General features: G+C 36.5%; 1 protein-coding gene across 3 annotated transcripts in view; it reads right to left on the bottom strand.

Moving 5' to 3' along the window:
* Nucleotides 1–20,154, bottom strand: part of RICTOR (RPTOR independent companion of MTOR complex 2) — a 126,800-nt gene extending 106,646 nt beyond the window's left edge. For 2 of the 3 annotated variants that reach the window (XM_043887183.1, XM_043887185.1), the window contains exons 1-2: nucleotides 19,624–20,154; nucleotides 19,405–19,452 (exon numbers count right to left, since the gene is read on the bottom strand). In XM_043887183.1, coding sequence (XP_043743118.1) covers nucleotides 19,405–19,452; nucleotides 19,624–19,672 — 97 coding nt within the window. In that variant the 5' untranslated portion in view covers nucleotides 19,673–20,154. Of the gene's footprint in view, nucleotides 1–11,924; nucleotides 11,967–19,404; nucleotides 19,453–19,623 lie in introns of all 3 variants that reach the window. The other variant, XM_043887186.1, reaches the window with a different exon arrangement.
* Between the last annotated feature and the right edge of the window lie 1,408 nt (nucleotides 20,155–21,562).

Raw genomic sequence — 21,562 nt, 5'->3', positions numbered from 1 at the left:
CAGAAACAAACAAAACAAAAAACTAAAAAGACTTTAAATATTAGAATTACCATATACATAATGCAAACAATGAAATAATATTTTATATCTCTAAAGTGGTGGGGGGGGGGGCACTTCCCTTGTGGTTCAGTGGCTAAGACTCCACGCTCCCAATGAAGGGGGCCCAGGTTCGACTCCTGGTCAGCGAAGAAGACCCCGCATGCCACAACTAAAGATCCCGTGTGCTGCAATGAAGATCCTGTTTGCCACAACTAAGACTCAGTGCAGCCAAATAAATAAATACTAAAAAAAAAAAAGAAAATACAGCAGGGGGTTTGGAAAACTTGTTCCATTAAGGGTCAGACTAAATATTTTGGGCTTTGAAAGCTATAAATATAAGGTCTCTTTTATAAGTAATTAACTCAGTAACAGTAGCACCAAAGCAGGTATATACAATATTAAATGAGCATGTCTATGTCTGAATAAGATTATTAGAAATGCAGCTCTGTAAGCCTTACATCACAAGATCTTCAAGCTACAACTTGCAAATTTTTGGTTTAAAAGAAAGAAAGGACCAGAAACATAAGATTCAAAATTTACAATCATTTAAGCAGAACTTCTTAAAATAAAAAGAGCATGATTGAAATTTTAAAAACTCAATGGGGGGATAAAAGTTACAGTTGTGGGGAGAACTAATGAACTGAAAGATGTATCTAAAGATATTATATATCACTAATGAACTGGAAGATGTATTTGAGGATGATACGTATATGATCCCCAAGAAAAAAGCAGACAAAATACATGAAAGAATTTAAAAAACAAGAATGATAATAAGAAGTCTAACATGCATTTAATAAGAATTCCTAAACAAGATAAGAAAAAATGTAGGAGATACAATACTCAAAACCTCAAAGATTGAGAACTTTTCAAAATTCTTCAAAAAACTTAGAATCAGGACATACAATGAATTTCAAAATAGTACAACCAACCATCTAAACACATTTTTCCCCAAGATATTTAAAGGCAAAAGAAATAATAATCTGAAATGACAAATTATGTAGAAAGAAAAGCAATGTGATATATATTAAAAAAAAAAAATTAAACCAAAAGTGTATGAATCCTGACTCAAAATTTCCTATCTGTAGGAAATCTGAACCCTAAATACTAGATGATCTAAAGAGGATTACTGCCAATTTACTTAGTTGTGCTAATAGTATTGCAGTTAAAAATATTTAAAGTCCTTATCCCTTAGAAATACACAGATGTATTTACAAATGAAAATAATATATGCCTAGGTTTGCTTTAAAATTATCCACAAAGAAAAAAGGAAAATATACAAATGAAGTAAGACTGCCCTATATGTTTATAATAGTTGAAGGGGGATAAGGAATATATGAGGGCTCCTTATATTTTCTTACATATTATGACCGAAATTTTTCATAATAAAATATTTTTAATGAAAGTCTGATAATCCCAAGTATGTGGATCAAAAACAACTCTAACATATCTCTACTATGATATATAATTTTTTTCATATAAGCAGTAATTCTACACCAAATTATACTACCTACAGTAACTTATGTATGAGTACCAGAATTCATATACAAGACTATATATAAAATTACTCTTTATAAGAGCAAGGAACTACAAATGACCAAATGTCCAAGATTAAAAGAATGAATAAATCACTATTATTTATTTAATAACATTTACCTTCTGGGTTTTCACCCTAATACTTGACAGACACTATGCTAGGATCTTTGAACAAACTTTTTCATGTTATACTGTAATAATCTTGTAAATGCCAGAGTATTACTAGGTTGGTGTAAAAGTAATTACAGTTTCAGACCCGAATTTTAAATCATTATAACTAGGCTCAAACACATCTTTATTAATCAAAATATGAATCATTACAATCAACCCATTTTTGTCAAGAGAAATAGATTCGTTTATTCCTGTAGCATAAAAATCAATGCTTCAGGATTTAACAAACTCTTGGAAAGCATTTTCCATGCAAAATGTTGTCAAGATGTTTGAATAAGTGGTAGTCAGTTGGTGAGAGGTCAGGTGAATATGGCAGATGAGGCAAAACTTTGCAGCCCGATTCATTCAACGTTTGAAGCACTTGTGCGACATGTGGTCAGATGCTGTCATGCAGAAAAACTGAGCCATTTTCTGCTGACCCATGCAGGCTGCAGGGTTTGCAGTTTTCAGTTCATCTCATTGATTTACTGAGCATACTTCTCAGATGTAATGGTTTCGCTAGGATTCAGAAAGCTGAAGTGGATCAGGCTGGCAGCAGACCACCAAACAGTGACCATGACCCTTTTTGGGGCATGTTTGGCTTTTGGAAGTGCTTTGGAGCTTCTTGGTTCAACCACTGAGTTGGTTGTCGCTGGCTGTTGTATAAAATCCACTTTTTGTCACACGTCACAATCCAATCCAGAATGGTTCATAGTTGCTACATAGAATAAGAGAAGATGACACTTCAAGATGATGATCTTTTTGACTTGTGGTCAGCTCATTAGGCACCCACTTATCAAACTTCCAATTTGCTTAAAATGTCGAACAACCAAAGAATGGTCAACACTGAGTTCTTAAGCAACTTCTCGCATAGTTATAAGGGGATCAACTTCAATGATCTCTCAGTCGGTCGTTGTCAGCTTCCAATGGCCAGTCACAGCTCACCTTCAAGGCTCTCGTCTCCTTTGCAAAACTTCCTGAACCACCACTGCACTGTACATTCATTAGGAGTTCCTGGGCCACATGCACTGTCGATGTTGCAAGTAATCTCTACTGCTTATGACCCGTTTTGAACTCAAATAAGAAAATCACCTGAATTTGCTTCTCGTCTAACATCATTTCCATAGTCTATAATACATATAAAATAAACAGCAAGTAATAATTCATTAGCAAAAAAATGTAAAGCAAGAAATTCACATTGAAATGATGTGTAATATAGCCACATTTAAGAATGTATTCCAATATCAAACGGTGAAGATCAACAATGCAAAAGCAAAATCACTTTTGTACCAGCCTAATATAACCCTTCCCACAAAAAAGAAAACTTAGGTTCAGAAAATTAAATATCAAGTTAGGCATTTCCCTGCAGATTACGGAGCAAGAATTTGGATCAAGATCTTCCCTATTACAAACTGAGTTTTCATTTCACAGAATAATTATGAATGTATATTTTCAAAAAAGAAATGTCAGTTTTCTAAGCAAAATAGTTTAATTTGATAGTATTAAAAATATTTTTTTCACAGCATCATAAAAGTAAATTGTGGTTAATGCAGACCTGCACAAATTACCAGTAAGGTCTGAAGTAATACTGTTTTAATTTGTAATTCCTATTTTATCTCTGCATGAGTCTGTAAGCATATAATAAAATCAACTGGGGTAGAGGAAGCAGGGTTTGACAAGTTTATCTCAAACAACCTTCTTAATATTGTTACAAGTCTCCTCATCACTGATGTACCTATAATATTTAGAAAGCCCTTTTCTTTTTTTAAGTCTCACAACTTTAAGTGATCTCTAAAGTTTCTGCTACCTCTAAACTCTCAGTACTTACTAAGCTTCAAGCTTCCATACCAATAAACTTCAACTACACTATTTCCTGCCTACCTCTTCTGGCTTCTAGTTCTCCACTCTCCCTCTCCCCAAGCACGTTCTATCTATGGTTCCTTCCTATCTCTGGGCCTTGGTATTATATACTCTTTCCACTTGACTCCCCCTACATCTTCACTTGCTGTCTCCCTGTTAGTCCTGGATTGACTAAATATCAGAGTTTTCCCTGACAATCCCCCAACCACCTATCAACTCCCTTTTGCATACTCCAATTTTACATTATTTTGAGCATTTATTTCTACTTAAAATTCTGGGTTGACTTGCTTTTATCTATGTTCTCCCTACTAGAACATAAACTTCTTAGTGGAAATAGTCAAGGTTTTCACCACTGAATCACCAGCAAAAGAAAATTACCCAGCACATAGTAAAGGTAAATAAATATTTGTCAACTATGACTAAGGGAGGCAGGAGTAAACAAATTACATCAATATTACAAGAAAGGTAATATACAGTATATTATAGAAGTTCAAATAAGGAAGATATTCAACCCAGCTGAGAAAGTAAACATTAACTCTGTAGAAAATGTGTTTCTAGTTAGAGTGAAGAGAACAGTTTGGAAAACGATAGAACTAGAATAGGGATAGTAGTTATGAAGTCAGTGCAATCACCCAAGAAAGAAATGAGGCCTCTGTAATGGTACGGCAATAGAAACGGAAAAAAAGATTTATCCAAGGAGAAGGAAATGGCAAACCGCTCAGTATTCTTGCCTGGGAAATTCCATGGACAGCAGAGCCTATTGGGGTATTGTCTATAGGGTTGCAAAAGAGTCAGACATGACTTAGCAACTAAAATAACATATTTTGTTTTATTTTTAATTTTATTGAAGTATAGTCTATTCACAATGTTAATTTCTGCTGTAGAACAAAGTGAATCAGTTATAAATATATGTATTCTCTTTCATATTTTATTCCATTATGGCTTATCACAGGATATTGAATAAAGTTCCTAGTGCTTATAAAAAATAAAAAAGTTTTCAGTATTTCAAAGATAAAATCATTAACATCTGGTCACAGATTTGACATGCAGAAAAAGGACAGAGGTCAGAATGTCTCCTCGGTGTTCTCTTGGGTGATTTGGCCCATTAAAGTAATGCGCTGAAGACCCAGATGGAAAATACAGAAAGATTTTTATAAGAGTAAGGTAATTATTAAGTGTGAAACATAGAAAGCTTGATATACATGACCACATGATTAAGACACTTGAGTAAGCTGTTGAAAAAATTGGTCTGGAGCCCTCAAACTAAACACAAATTTGATGGTCATTTATTCAGCCAATAAATGATTTATGGTCACTTATCAAGCACATATACTGGGGCTGTGCCAGGCATGGAAGATACAATGGTGAACACCACAAAGTGCTTGTCCTCACAAAACTTACATTCCAGGGAGATAATAAATAATACTGCAATTGGCAACAGTGACAAGAGCTATGGAAGAAAACAAAACCAAATGGAAAATGATGGAGATGATGGTTACAAAAGATGATCAGAGAAGGCCTCACTGATAAAGTGGTGATCAGAGAAGGACTCACTGATAAAGTGGTATTTGAACAGAGTTAAATGAAGTTAGAGAGCAAGCCTACTAAGATTAGGGGAAGAATAATCTAGACAGAATGTAATAAGTACAAAGGCTCTGAGAAGAGAATAAGAGTAGGAATGAATAAAGAGTGGCTGTTTTCCCAAATATAATGAACAAAAGGAAGACTCAGGAAATGAGAATGGTTGTGAAGAAGTCACTAATTAGATTATAATGGCAGTCATCACATATAGTGGTTGTGTATTTTTAAGAAAATCTATTTTGTCACATATATTCTGGTATTTAATAACAATGCTAAAATACAGCAGATGCTCAATGAATTCTTTTCAAATTAATGAGTGAATAAATCAAATGGAATTCCCACTACGTTTGAACCCAATTTATATTTAACCACTTCCTGAACTCCAGTTCATCCCAAAGAAGAAACCAAATAGCAGTCTCAAAGTCTATATTATAAGCTTTAGTAATCTTCAGCAGCAGAATTTTTAAAATAGTTTTAACAGTGACATCATCGCTAAAGCAAGTACGTGCCCTTTCAAGAGGACTGCTTAGAAGGAAAACATCTACTTCATAACAAACAATTTCTAGACTGTCTGCTAAACAACACATCATTTGATAAATGCTTCATACAATTGGTAATGTTTTGATAAAATATCATTTAGACCAAGTTCTGATCATGTTAGCGAGCCAGCAATTTACGACAGTAGCTCAGCTCTATGCTAGGAAAAGTCATTAAAAATAGTCTGGAAACAAAACTAAGTACCAGTATTACAAGAGCAGTAAATAATATAGTCCCGAAAAGCATGGTTAAAAATATAGATTTACTGCATTTAACCATTCCTAATTAATAAAATCAAACAAGCAATCACTCAAAATTCACGACTAAAAACAAGCATTCTTTTGGTAACTAATAATCCACACAGTTTAAATCTGGTTCAGTGAACTAAATATTCTAGACTCAGAATAAACAAGGATATCCCAAGGTTATTAAATGTTCCCACCTTCAGGGAATTACAAAGTCACTGTTTTCCATCCTTTCAAAGAGTATATGCATAAGAATATTTTAAGTGGAGTGAATATTAGTATCTTTAAAATTACAATGTTTAGAAAACTCACTTCCTCAAAACTTCTTCACCTTCAGTATAGTTGAATATTGCTTCACTTTCACATTTACTCTTGTTTCTGCATACTGAAATAAGTAAAATGTTATTTTATTTTACTCATCTATACTAACAGAGAAGACAATGGCACCCCACTCCAGTACTCTTGCCTGGAAAATCCCATGGACGGAGGAGCCTGGAGGGTTGCAGTCCACGGGGTCGCTAAGAGTCCGACACGACTGGGCGACTTCACTTTCACTTTTCAATTCCATGCAATGGAGAAGGAAATGGCAACGCACTCCAGTGTTCTTGCCTGGAGAATCCCAGGAATGGGGGAACCTGGTGGGCTGCCGTTTATGGGGTCGCGCAGTCGGACAGGACTGAAGCGACTTAGAAGCAGCAGCATCTATACTAAGCACATGTTGCCAAATTGCTGTCAAGTATTTAATCAATTTCCTATGCAATACTCTCTTCTACTTTCTTGCGGATACACACACCAAGAGATGGGCAGTAGAATCTTCCTCACAAAGCACTGCCAACTCAGAGGAAAAAAACCTAAAATTCAGTAAAGGATTGAGTAAAACACAAATAAAAAACAATTACAACTTATCTTAAATCAAGAAATAGGAAACACTATCAAGTATACACAGGAAAAGAAAAACTAGTCCATTTCTATAGCATGTCTTATTACAGTAGAGTCACCAGAAGACTAGAAATGGAATAAGAGAAATAGAAATCAATGAAAGAAATTGAAAAAACAAGGGAAAAACAGAGAAACAATCACATGAAGATACTTTGTAACTATTAATGAGGTCTTCCACTGAAAATATTATTGCAGTGAGATCCAAGAAACGCTTACCATCTACCCTTTTTCTCCATAAAAATACTAAAGCCAATTTTCATAATCATTCAATCAATTTAATTAGGTCAACACAAAACTTTCATTGGATTGGAATTCTAATTTTTCCAACTTTCTAACTGGTAGCTTTGAACTCCATATAGTGATCTATTAATTTTTCTTTAAACAGTCATTTTGAAAAAAATTAAAGAAAAAAATTCACCTATCCAGATGTGTTAATGCCTAAAATGTATCAAAAGGTCAGACTGAAGAGGAAAAAAAGACATATTTAGAAAATGATTTTAAAAGTTTTTTTAAAGTTGGAATTAGTGGAATTATTCCAAATTCTATTTAATCATACAAATTCACTTCCCTTTCAAATTAAAAAAATCCTATATATCATGATACACCTGACACACATAAGCAGACTTGGATTAAAATAACTTCGACTTTACATACAACACAGTGATACAACATACTATTGAGCAAATGAAGTTAAATACAAAAGGGTATATGTAATGCAGGGGAAAATCGCACAAACTTCAAAACAGGCAAAACTAATCTATCGTATTAGAAGTCAGAATAGTGCTGTCCTTGATGGGGGAAGTAGTGTCCAAATGGAGACAGAATGGAAACTTCTAGGGTATTGCAATATTCTGATTCTTGACCTGGGTTCTGATTATCAACATGTTCAATTTGTTAACTTTCATAGAACTGTAAATTTATGACAACTCTCAGATCTACATTTTCTTCAATTATAAATAACATTTACTGCTTTCTTACTATAGTAAATATTTTAACAACAACAAAAAAGAGGTTTTAACAGCTCCACACAGTTTTTCAATACTGTACTCTACATTACCCCCATTCTACAAACCCAAAATGAATATTAAAATTCTTTTTCTTATTCTGCTCTCAGTAAACTACTTTGTCTTTTATTTATGCCCTATTTGTCTTGATTTAACCACATCCACTCAAAGCTGAAACAATGTCCCATTTTTTTTTTACAGTTCACACTTAAAACTCTCCCTCTTCTCATCTCCTTTGCTTTAGCTGACCATGTAAAAACACCTAATATCTATTTATATCTACCTGCCAACTATAATATTTTACAAACATTTCACTAACTCCTCCAATGGAGATGAAAAAATATGCTCAGAAAAGGCACTTTGTCCAAAGTGAAAAAATTCCAAGAGGCAAGGTTCCAAAGCTCAGGTGCTTACAGTTCCAGACTGTCTACGTATCAAGCAATTGTTTAGTCAGTAAATGGTCTCCTACTCCTTTGCGAACCCCAGGACTGCAGCTCGCCAGGCTCCTTTATCCATGGGATTTCCCAGGCACGAATACTGGAGTGGGTTGCCATTTCCTTCTCCAGGGGATTTTCCTGACCCAGGGATCAAACCTGTGTCTCCTGCATTAGCAAGTGGATTCTTTACCACTGAGCCACCAGGGAAAGCATGTTATTCAATGTTGTCCACATTAGTACCACATACCACACTGTCCATATTAGTAAGCTACTATTTTATATATTTTTTACCTTATTATCTATCTTATACATATAATCCTACTATTCAAATTGTAGACATATATAATAACTTTATCAACTCATATCTCACCTACCTTGAACTATGCTATGAAGCAATTACCTGTCTTGAAAACAACCAAGATGCAAAAGAAAGCACTCCAAAAGATGTCAATAAAAATTTAAAGTATATATCATCAAAGTTTACTCACTACAGTTCATGTTATTGACAGTAAAGCCCTTTAATTCCTATAATCACAACCTATTTATCCCTATTTTCCATATAATGTTAACAAGTACAGTTACAGTTTCTATTTTACATCACAGTAACATAAAAAAAATTTCTAAAGTAACTTCAAGTATGCTAAAAATAGACATAATATTTATACACACACATACTTCCCCAAAATCCACTAAAATTCAAGTACCCCAGGTGAATATTTAGTGGCAATAGACTTATTTTAAAAATAATTATACTTTTTTGAGACACTTTTATAATATAGAAATAATTAATGATCTAAGTAAGAGAAATTTCCTAGGACTCAAAAATTAAATCAAAACTTTATTAACAAAACAACTATTACAAGAAACAATAATATAGCAAAAGGTAACTGCTACAGTTTATCCAAATCTCTTAAGCTTCTTATTTCCTTTTGAAAACTAACCAGCATTTTTAAAAATTTCTTCATTCTGCCAGGTAAAACAATATATACTTACATATTCAAAACAATGTGGAAACATGAACACACAACACTGAATTCTCCCATGACAGAAAAGGGCTATTTTAAGGTTTTATTAAAAATACAAAGTGATTTAAACTTTAAGACTATGCCAATCTAAAATTTAGCTCATTACAAAGTTATAAAATTTTATGTTAAGAATTATTCCTACATGAAGTACAGAATCCTATACAATATAAGAATTAATCCAATCCACTTTATACAACATTATAGTATTCAAAAATAACACAAATTACAACCTGTAGTAATAAAATCACAAATCACTCTAAATAAACCAGGTATAAAGCTATTTGCATTCAAATACCCCACTATCATGACTTTATACTAGCGATCTGTGACAGATATGAATAAAATCATATCTACAACATACTGTTAAATAAAACATTCCACAATATTCCACTTGCTACCCCAGATAGTGCCACATAGCTAGAGGTTAGAGTTCATAGCTCACCTACCTCCAACCACTGGAGTCTTCTCACTCTTTCTGCGACTCTTATTCCCCTCAGTTTTTCTTTTTTTTTTCTTGGGGGAGGGGGTTGGTGGTGATGGGGTTGTGGTGAAGGTTAGGGAGTATATTATACAGAATTGTGAGTGAAAGAAAAACCAAGGGAATTAAAAGTTTTACTATATGAGGGATGAACATTAAGCATGAAAATAACTAGCAATATTAAGATGTGATTTCTCAAAATATGAAATTATAGATAAAAAATATATATGTATACACATCTAAAAACAGTTAAATACACTTTTATCTGGCAAGCTGTTTCGTCTAAGTAACTAAAAGTACATTACTTGGCAATCTTCTTTGTTTACAGCTTCTGTGTCTCTTCACTATTTATTCATTGTAAGAAACACATGAAATTACACTGGGTTCTGAACAAGATTACTTGCAATCCCTGCAAGTGGCAATTCAACTCTTGTTTTGCTCCTTTTAATGGAGTGTTAGATTTCCCCAAACACTGTTCATCCTTTACCCAAATAACCAGAGGGTAGGGTGTCTGGATTTGGCAACGAAACAGTCCATGTTTTTCAGGATAATCTTAATTTCAAATATTCTCTCTCACCATCAGGTCACATGTTTAAAGTCAGAAACGTTTAATACGTTTAAAGTCAAAGTCATTTTAATGTGGAAAATAATAAAAACACTTCTAGTATCTACTTCCAAACTGCATGTATCTAGAAATAAGTTTGATACAAATTTACAGAGCCCTTTGAGCATGTAATATTAATGAAGGGGAGATATACTACAAAACAGTGGAAAGAAATTATTTATGCTTAGGTTTGGAATGCAGCCAAACATCTATACACTCATAATCAGAAGCACACAATTACTTTACAACATGCCTAAAATCTCTCAGTCTAGTCAAGCACTACCTTCAAAGGTTTGAAAAGCGCTGGTCTGAAATATAATCAGCCTTCAGTAGATTTATATACAAAGCTCATCACCAATTTTTTCTCAACAATACACCAGCAATATGTTAGTTCGGAAAAGAAAGTACAATTTTTATTTAAACACTACTCTTTTATGCAAAGGTCTTACAGGTGTCAACAATTTGATGAGGATTCCCCTCTAGGTCATTCCTTATCTATCTCCCATTTTTTCCCTGAATTCCTCTAGCTTTGGATTCCTTTATAAAGATAACTGGCAGGTGCTTCAAATACTATGTTCTGATACAGGTATATCCCAACCATAATATAAACTCTGTAAAGCCAAGTATTATGCCTTCCTGATTCACATTAACATTTACTACAAAAATATGCTCACTTAACATTAACAAACCATTACAAATCCAAATTCTTCAACATTTTAGGATAAACAAAATGGCAAAGTAATTGAAGGGGCCAGATTCTTTAAAATTCAGGTAATTAAGGTTAAAAACTCTTATATATTGCTTACTAATCTCAACTGACTGCTCGAACAGGTATGTTTGAAGCCTTGGTACATCCTCAATTTTATTATATTTTATATAAATTTTGTCATTACTAGTCACATCACTCAGTTTATGCAATATGTCTGGCTAGACAACTCCGTAAGAGGAATATTAAGAATGTACTTAAGTTTAGGTTCTCTTTGAATCTGATGATTCTGAATGCACGAATGTTATATCTAGCTAGTTTTACATGATTATTTTCAATTTAGTTTGGCATCTTTATAATCTTCTGAGTACATTCATCCTAGCAATGTAACTTTGAAGCAGCTATCCAGCTTTAACCCGGGCACAGTAACAAAAGAAGCACAGATAATACAGAACAACGGATGATCCAAAAGCATTAACAGTCAACTCTCACTTGGTCATCGGTGGATTACCTAATAAATATTTCAGCCTGTTTACATCCACTATTCTAAGAGCATTTGCTTAAGAAATAAAAATTGATGCTAACAATTCAAATGAAAGATACATCAATCTACAGTAGGGGATGAAAGAATACAAAATCTTCCCCAACTACATATAAAGTTATTTATATATTTAGAATTCTTCCACTATTATTTACCTTTTTATGAACTATAGATAACTGAGAGTGGACTGTATTCAGCTTGGTGATAGAGGTACAGATACACAGGCATGCAAACCATTCACTCACCCCACTGTGCTTTTCACAGCCCTATTTTCAGTGGCCTGAGACCTGGGAGGGGGAGGAGGCAGCAAGTCACTGCAGATGATCACTTAAAAGGAAATTGAGAGTTGACTATAATTTACATTTAAAGTACTATGAAATACCATACTCCTACATGTACTCATTGCTGTTTATGGGAATCCTTCTCACAGTAATTTAACAAGTGATTTAACAAGACTTTCTCTTTAACCTTTCGATATCCCAGAAACACCCTGATATCTGAGAATCACAAAGACTGAAGGTGAAAGGGCTATGCATGTAAAGTAGTATGCATTTTGGAGATCAGGAAACTGAAGCCTAAAGAGGTTAAATAAGCGTGCCAAGATCAACCTCAGATTAAGGGAGAGAACTGAGTTCTCAAGAACTCAATTTCAATGCTATAGCTCACCGTGCCTTCAACCCAAAGCTCTCCCCTTGGCTAAAGATCATAATCTTGCTAATTTTTAAGCTTTCTTCTCTTGTTGGCCTCTTTCCTTTTATAGATCCCTGTGCTGTGACATACACTCTAATCAGCATATACTCTAACATTCAGATCTTTAGCTTTTTCTCCATTTACATTCTTCCTCCTCTCAAGCCCCTAAAGGAGAGAACAATCAGATCACAAGTTAAAAACAATTACAAAAACATTCATGCCAGAAACTGCTGCTACCTCTTACACATCTCTGACAGAATCAACTATCTGAAACTCAAAGTGCAAAGCTGAACTCAATATCATCACTTCCAAAACAATTTCTCCATTTCTTGGCACCAATGTTTTCACTGTCAAGTCTGCAAATTTAAATACTCTTTTATTTCTACTCTCCTTCATATTGTGCCCCTTTTCTCATCTCTCTCTCTCTCCATTCTTCCTTACAATACATGTTTCAGTTATTATTATATGATATATGCTGAGGAAGATGCTTAAGATCCAGTGAAAAAAGAACTGAGCAAAGAACTTAAATAAGGCAAGAGTAAGTGATATTTAGAAAGGAATAAACAAAGATGTGGAAAAGTAGAGGAGGAAGCAATGAATTCCCACTGGGATGATAAGGATTTTCCCAGAAGTGGCATATGACATAGACCTTAAAGAATCAGGATTTTCTCTAAAGAGTGCTGAAAACAACCTATGCAAAGTAAACAGAAACTGCATGCCATGTGCAAAGAATAACAGTCTTCTCTGACTAAAGCAGAGAGTCACAATCAAAGGCACAACACAATCCCCAAGGAGAAACAACATGAATGGGGAATGTAGGTGCTTAGACTAGCAAATTCTCCACAACCCCTCTTTGAGAAGCACTGTGTGAAAAGAAGGGAGTGCTTTACCCAAGTGAACTATGTGGAGAGACAGACTGACTGAGAATAGTATGGTTAAGATAGTATAGAAGAAAATAATTCTGGAATCACGACAGGCCTTCAATGCCAAGCTAGGAAATCTGGACTTTATACTGTGTGCAAAAATGAAACTATTAAATGTACATGTATTGTTGTTATTTTAAATAAGAGAAATGAGAAGATCAGATCTAGATTTCAGGGAAATAATCCTGGCAATCATATAGCAGAGAAAATGAAAAAAGTGAGAGAAAAGAATATTTTACTGTCATCCAAACCAGATAATGAGGTCATCCAAATGATATAATGTGCAGGAGACCAATGACAGTGAAAATAGGAGAAGCTGGATTCAGTAGGTATTTCAGAGGCAAATTGGGGAAACATGGCAAATGGACAAACTGGACAAGCAATAGGTCTCTAGCTTGAATACCAAAGGATGGTGGTGGTACCAAGAAAGTGAAAAATGGGTAAGTTTTGGGGTGCAAAATTTTATACACCACAATCTGAGACAATTACCTACCACACATACACGCTAATAAGTTTCGCAAGTTTAGAAGAAAAAGTATGAATAAAAATGTAATTTTTGTAACCATCTCAATTCATGGATTTTTTGAAGCCATGAGTGAAAAGGCTGCAGAAGGTAGCATCAATAAGAGAGGACAAGAAAGTCAAGAACAGAACCTTAGGGTACACTTGCTTAAGGAGCTGGAAGACCAGCCAGTAAACAGAGAAAGAGTGGCATGAGAGTTAAGGAGAAGAACCAGAGTTTTAAGACTAGCAACAGTGTAGTAGCTAGAAGTGCATAATCTGCAGTTAGTCACTCACTAGTTATTCAGGTAAGGCTGAATAACTTAACTTTCAGAGTTTCAGTCATTAGAATTTTAAAAGCCTGTATCTTTAACTGTAAAACAGGGATAAGAGAACCTCAAACAGTCGTTGGGGCTTCCCAGGTGGTGCAGTAGTAAAGACTCTGCCTGGCAATGCAGGAAACACAAGAGACAGGGTTCTATACCTAGGTAGGGAAGATCCCTTGGAGAAGGAAATTTGAGAAGGAATTTCCACTCCAATATTCTTGCCTGGAAAATCCCATGGACAGAGGAGACTGGCAGGCTACAGTCCATAGGGTGACAAAGAGTAGGGCATGACTGAGCATGCACGCACAGAAAGAGTTGTTGAAGATTAAGTAAAATAATACGTTTTACCGTCTGGAACAAAACTATTAATACAGTAGTAGTACTAATAATAGAATGGGGAACTTAAAAATGCCAATGAATTTTGCATGAGGTTACTAGCATCCTTTAAGAAAACTACTTACGTACAGGGGGAGAGCTGTGCTCACAAGACTGAAGGAGTTAGGAAAACTGTGGGTGAGGATAAACTATTCTGTGTGTAGAGCCTGTGAAAAAATGACTGTTTTAAAAATCTTTGTCTTTATTGTTCCATATGTCTCACCATCATCCCATGCCTAGCAAAGTGATCCATAGGAAGAACACAACAAATGTTTGCTGAATACGAGAAAATTAACCTAACAGGAAGTAAAGAAGCAAGAAATTTTCCACAAAGAATCTTAGGGGAAACAGAATTAGGAGCATAAAATTCTTTTCCAGTTTAGTCTTGGAAACGAAGAGAGATGCTTTATCCTCTGATTTGAGAAAACAGAAGGTAAGTATAGGTGAAATATAAAGGGGAGAAGACAAGTAGATTCAAATAGACAGCTTCTATCTTCATAATAAATAAATAAAAGAAATAAAATCCTCCTCTACGCAGAGTAGGAGGATTTCACAGTTTAGAATTTGGAGAAAAAAATTAGTGGGTTCATCCATTTCAAGATATATTCAACTTAATTTGCCTCCAATACCCTGGTGTAGTGCCCCATCATCTCTTAGATTCTACCAGTGGCCTACAGAGTAGCTCCTCTTCCTACTGTCTTTACTCTCCCCAAGGTGTGGTATATTCTCCTGACATGAGAGCCCACATTTCCTTCCACTATGTCCACTACTATTTTATGAGAAGTCAATCCCTCTGTGAAGCTGCCTCTGAGCCTCTCCTCAAAGTGTTAATCATTCTCTCCTCTAGGCTACTTCTATTCCTTGTACAGTTTGATTATTTACTTTTCCATATTGCAATCACCCCTTTATATCTGTTCCAGTAAACTCCAAAAAAGGGAGTAATATCTTCCTCAACTTTAGTCCTCCAGCACTTAATTCAGCATTTACTATATAAAAAGCCGTCAAATGTTTGTTTCATCTAACTGAAGTGATTAAACATGAGTTTAATCCTAACTAGAAAAAAATCGCAAAACACAAAGTGTTCAAATCTGCATCATTCAGATAACCTTCTGGCTTTTCTAAGTATTAAAGAGCAGCTAAGACAGTCAACCTTTTCATTCCTACTTAATGGAAAAATAAAAGGATTGAATGGTCAAAAATATGTAAGACTCAATACTTAATAAATTATATTCTGATAGTTATATTTGAATATACATGTTTCCATGTCCTAGTAATTCACCTTGAACACAATAATTAAATTATACTAGGAAGGGTTTCTTATTCCAGGAAGAATACTCTCTCTTCAAGTTATTCAGTACCAGGAAGAGATGCCCTAGTGGACTGATTTAAAAAAAAAAAGACTATCCTTGCAGTGGAAGTGGTTAAGGGAAGCATTTCAGTTTCAAAATAAATTTTGGCATGCAAAACAGAGAGAGTATTTAATGATACCAACAGCAGTTATCAGGGACTTTCACAATTAAGTAGAGTAATTGCCTGAACAAAACTTACAGCAACAATTACCAATAAATCAACTATAGATTCTCCTACAATGAAGTTTCTGAACTCAAAATTAACCCATAAACAATTTTTAACTGAAGCACTTTCATACAAACCACAACAGTAACATCAAAACAAAAACTAAAGAAACTTAAACCTCTCCTGGGCTTCAAGAAGTTTGCAAGGATGGCCAAGTCTCATTACCAAGAAATTTTCTGGAATCACGGAGAAAAACCATAAAGTAGAATATTTAATATTTTTAAATAAAATACCATATTTTATCTTAAGTACATATAATAATAGACTGTTCTTTACTTAGACATAATACTGGTAATGTCACAGTTTTTTTTTACAGTTGTTATATTCAAGGACTTACAAAGTGCTGTATGTCAATTATCTCTCAAGATAGAAAAGAAGAAAAGAAGAAAAAAATGATCACAGTAGGGGTGGGGGCCTAGGAAACAAACTACGTGATGGGGACATACAAGAGTTTCTTATAACTTACTATATTCATGTATTCACATATGATTTATATATTTTGAAGCTTTTCTTAACAAATTGAAAAACAATAAAAAAGAACTCCAGTTCAGAGAGATTATACCCAATTAATTGTATGTCTCAAAAAAAATGAAAGCTTCAATACAGTGATTCCTGGTTAATAAGTTTATAATATTCAAAACAATCATCTGAAATACTTTAAATGTGATATCAAGAAGTTTGATTTCATAGTTTAGGAAAGCAACTAACATTTAGTTAACATCATTCACAAAGTCCTAGGTCCCATTCTGAGTACTATATGGCCTAGTTCATTTACTTCTCATATTCTTATCAACCTTCAAGAATAACCTGAAGTTAGGTTTTTTTTGAGCTGAAGAAACCAAGAGTTAATGAAGGTTAAATAAACTGCCCCCACTCACCCAGCTGAGATTACAACTCAGAACTATTTGATTTTATACTACACACTGATGGCTCCTCTAGAAATTACAATGACCATGGCCTCTATTTTATAATGAACTTTGTTAGACAGCTACACAATGACTTTCTCAAAGGTTACATAAAAATAATGACAATGAGAGCAAACACTGCCTTAGCATTTAAGAAATTTTTTCGGTTACTCAAACTTTATCTAAAACATGCCGTAATCCAATCCACAAACAGCTGCCCTTCAGCTGCAACCCAGACTGCCCCACAGTTCTCAAATGATTACAGAAGCTTAATTCCTCATGAACTTTCTTCATGTTAGATCCACAAGCCTTCTGCTAACAATGAATGTTTGTCAGAATAGCAATTTCTCAAACAATAGAGTCACTATACAATGAATCTAACTCAGATTATTTTTCTTACTCAAAACTTCCTTAAGATTTAGGAAAAGTTCTCACATGTCCTCTCACTCTTAGTTGCATATTGCTTTTGCAATCAGTTTCAACTAGCTGTGCATACTTCATTCTAAACTGAAATACATCTTGTCAGGGCAAGAGTTTTCTGCACTTTTTGTACTGATATTATCCTAGAAACACCTATAGACACAGATGGTTACTAAACACTCAAGGAATATAGCATTCTAAATAGTAAATATACAGCTATCTGTGTACTTGAGTAAAACTGGAGTAAACAAAAGGTATCAACTCAAATTTGTACATAAGCTCTTTTACTACCTCAAATTTTGACTCCAGACAAACCACTACATATAGGAGATCAGCAAAGTCAATTTAAAGCACAAGTATAATTCATTTTCTAGTACCACATTCAAACATTTTTAATGCACAAATTAGACCCAAGATCTATCGAAGGTCGTCTCACCTTCATCTAAAACATATATGCACATATATAAATAAAATCACTGAAACTACATCTTTTACAAAACTCAAATGCTAAATTGAGGCCTGTGGGAATCTTGCTTATTTTGTTAGGAAATTTACTAGAAAATCATGTATTTCACATAGACTTTTCATATGCGTGTTATAGTCAAGTTTCCAAACACACAAAAGTCAGAGGTTTTACACCTCTCTACATTAATATTCAAACCCTATCTGCTGAAAAAATGTTCTAATTTAGTGCATTAGTGATCTAATTAGTTGCCATTTCTATTACTTAAGCCCTATTTTATTGTAGAAACTCCGCAAAAGTACCTTGTTCACCCGAAACTAAGTCCCTGAACTCTCGGAATAAAATATTGTTACAAAAATCTATTGTAGCTAAATTAAAAACTAGCCTTTCAGTCCACAAAACAGTAATCTTACATTATGATATACAAAATAAAACAAATTAGAGAATGCGCTATGCTTTAAATAGAAATGATCCTCAACAATGAGCCCGCATCTAACAAATACTGTAAATAAGTTATTATGTCAAGTAGAACGTAGTTTAAAATTTTTATATAGAATGTTTAAAAAAGACTTTTTTTTTAAACTTCCTAAAGTGTTTTTCAGATCTCAAAAAGGAAACTGGTTCTATACAGCTGAATCAGGTTACACGCTAAGTTACAGCGGGTGTGAAACGACTTCATCGGAATCAATAGACTCAATCTTGTTTACCGTGGAAGAGGAAAGAAAAACCTTATATATAACTACCAAATCCTCGGCGAGATATTGTCGAATAAACTCCAGTTATGGTGACTGATGAAAATATACTGGCCAGTAGCCGGATTAGGTCCTTAAAAACATAACCCGGGTTTACCCAGTTCCGAAGGTGTAAACAAACCCGTCGCCACTGCAGAAGGTAAACAATGAACCTGCAGCGAGGGTGAGGGGGCGGTCTTTGCCAACTACAGTCTCAGCGTCCCGGGAAAGGGAAACAAGAGGGAAACACACACACTTCGCAGAAATCATGGGCTCTGGGTTTCGCTACCGACTTATCAATGCTGCGGGTCCCCCGGGGCGGTGGGCAAGGAGAAAAGCATCACGCAGTCGGAAAGGACCGAGCAGGTCCGGCTTTGGCGCTGGGGGACGGGGAGGGCAGGATGTGGTCGCTCTTCCCTCAGACATCCTCTAGCAACCTAAATAACAGCCTCCACCTCCCTCCGGCCGCCCCTGGGATTCAGCTGCTTGAGCTCCGGGATAGGACGACTACGCTCCCCCCCCGCCCCGGGGTCTAGAAAACCCAGAGGGTCTGCGACTCCGCTGAGTCCCGCCGGGTGCTCCCGGGCACCCGCAGCACCCAGAGGCCCGGAAAAGGGCTTGAGGAGAGGAAAGCGGGCACCGGGAAGGGGGATGGGTCCGGGGAGACAGCCCCCGGCTTGCTCCCGCGGGCCGGCAGGCGGGGCTCGGGTTCTGTCTCTCGTACCCCCGCGGGTCCCGTGCGGGGTCGGTCCCTGCCCGCGGCCCCCAACCCCGGCTCCTCCCCAGGAAGACGCCCTCGCCGGAGCCCTGCGTTACCTCGGGTCAGATCCAGCGGGACGTTCTCCTCGCCGCTGTCATTCCGCCCTGCGCGAAACAGACACATAGCCCCAATTAGGATTCGCTCCCAGGCCAGCGGTGGCAGCCCTGGCTCCGACCAGCGCCCCGGCTCGCTCCCCCCGCCCAGGGCCCGGGGGAGGCAAGTGCCAGGGGTGGCGGTTGCCGGGCGGCGAGGGGTGAGGGCTGCAGCGGACTTACCTCGTATTCGGAGGTTCTTCAGCGAGCGGCCGCGGCCGATCGCCGCCATATTGACGGGTTTCAGTCACAACACCGGAAACCTCGCCCAATCGCGCGAGAACCCCTTCCCCTCCCCGCGCGCCGCGCCTGCCCCCCGCGGCATCTCTCCCGCCCCTCGGCGGCGGCTGGCGGCGGGCAGCGGGTGGTGCCGGCTCACCCGGGGCGCGGAGTATTCCCGACTCGGGATCCCGATAGAGCTTTCGACGCGCTGGTCTCAGAACCGGAGGGTGGAAGGCGCCGCGACGTGCTCAGCACGTCCGCCAGGAGGGGGCATTTCCCACGAGGGGAATCCCATTGATGCGAATTTGCAGCGTGGAAGATGCTTCCCGTCCAGCCGCCGCGGAAACCGTAATCTAAACCGACGCTAGGTGGGAGGAGGCCGTGATGCGCCGGACTGGCCACCTGCTGAAACCATCCTGGATGACTGTTTTCAAGTCCTGAAATAGACAGCCCTTCTTCCTTATTCATCAATTAAGACGATTTTATTAAAACAACAATACAAAAAAAAAAAAAAAACACTGCACTGTTTTAATGTAACTAAATTCTGCCTAGAATAGCTTTGCTCCAACCAAGTTAACACATAACAAAGTTTGTTCTCCGACCTCGCTCAGACCACCGTGCTAGCAGCCTTGCATTTGATCTTCAAAGACACACTCAGCCAGGCTGGCTTCTTTAAGTGGAAGTGGTCGGGTGGAAGTTTTGTTTTTGACCGCCTGGAGCAGAACCCGAGAACGGGATGAAGAAGTCAGGGGTGCAGGGTGGTGGTCCCTGGCGGTGGGTGGGATTGTTCCCGCGCACGCGCGGGCGCCTGCAGGCCCGGGGAGAGGGTTTCCTCTCTTCCTGGAACCAAGAGTAGTGGCTGAACCCTCTGTCTGGGTTTTCCCTCTGTGTAGCTCCTGAAACAGTGTCTAGTGCAGATGTTGTGGACCAATATTTTTTTATAGATGAACCTAATACTTACTAAGTGTAGAGACTTTAATAACTGTATATGCATCTGGCCATAGACCCAGCAACTTTGTTTTACACTAGATTAACTTTGTTTTTTAATAACTTTTTATTTGGTATTGGGGCACAGCTGATTAAAAACTAGATTAACTGTAAAGAGAGGGGTGAACGTTTTGCCTCTTCCTATTCCTCAGCGCTTTCCTTTCTGTTCTATAAGACTGGAGGTTGATTAAGAGTAGAGATCTTGCTGTCTTTTCCCAGCTACCGGTTAATGCATTGTCCGTAATAAATAAGTGTTAAATAATGAATTATCAGAGTAAATGCCCTAGATTCCTTGTTTCAACGCTCTTTTTGCTGTTTAAAAACAAAAAAGCTATTTGTAGATACCAATTGCAGTCGTTAATAATAGGGAACAATGGAAAAAAATAACTGAAGTAGGGATTATGCAAATTATTGCAGCCTTTGAAAATGACGATGCAGGTCTAGTGTATTTGTAGGAAATAATGTTCATGATATTAAATCAAGAGAGTAGTTCTCTTTTTTATAAACACTTAAAATACATAAAAGTATATAAAATATTTTACATATCTATGTATGGAGAGAAAAGTCTGATATATACATCAAAATGTTAACTTTTTTCCCTTTTAAGTGGTGGGATTAGACATATGGTTTATCTTCTTGTCTGCCTGTCTGTACTTTTAAAATGTCCTAGAATCAATATCTATCGACTGTAAAATAAGTAAAAATTTTAACGAGAAAAATAAAAGCAGCATAGAGTGGCATCATCAAGAAAATAATAGAGGAATACTTTTTCCTTAAGATACTATTTTCTGTATATTCTGGGTCCTTTTCTTAGGAGATCTGCAATCAGATATCTGCTGCTGATACTCTTCTTAGATTCAAGGATGTGATACAATTAGCCTACTTTTTAAAAATATACTCTGACATTTTAGTT

The sequence above is a fragment of the Cervus elaphus genome, chromosome 25 (assembly GCF_910594005.1).
Source record: "Cervus elaphus chromosome 25, mCerEla1.1, whole genome shotgun sequence".
Taxonomy (NCBI): domain Eukaryota; kingdom Metazoa; phylum Chordata; class Mammalia; order Artiodactyla; family Cervidae; genus Cervus; species Cervus elaphus.
The sequence above is the reverse complement of the archived record's forward strand: the minus strand, read 5'-3'. Positions and strand labels throughout refer to the sequence as shown.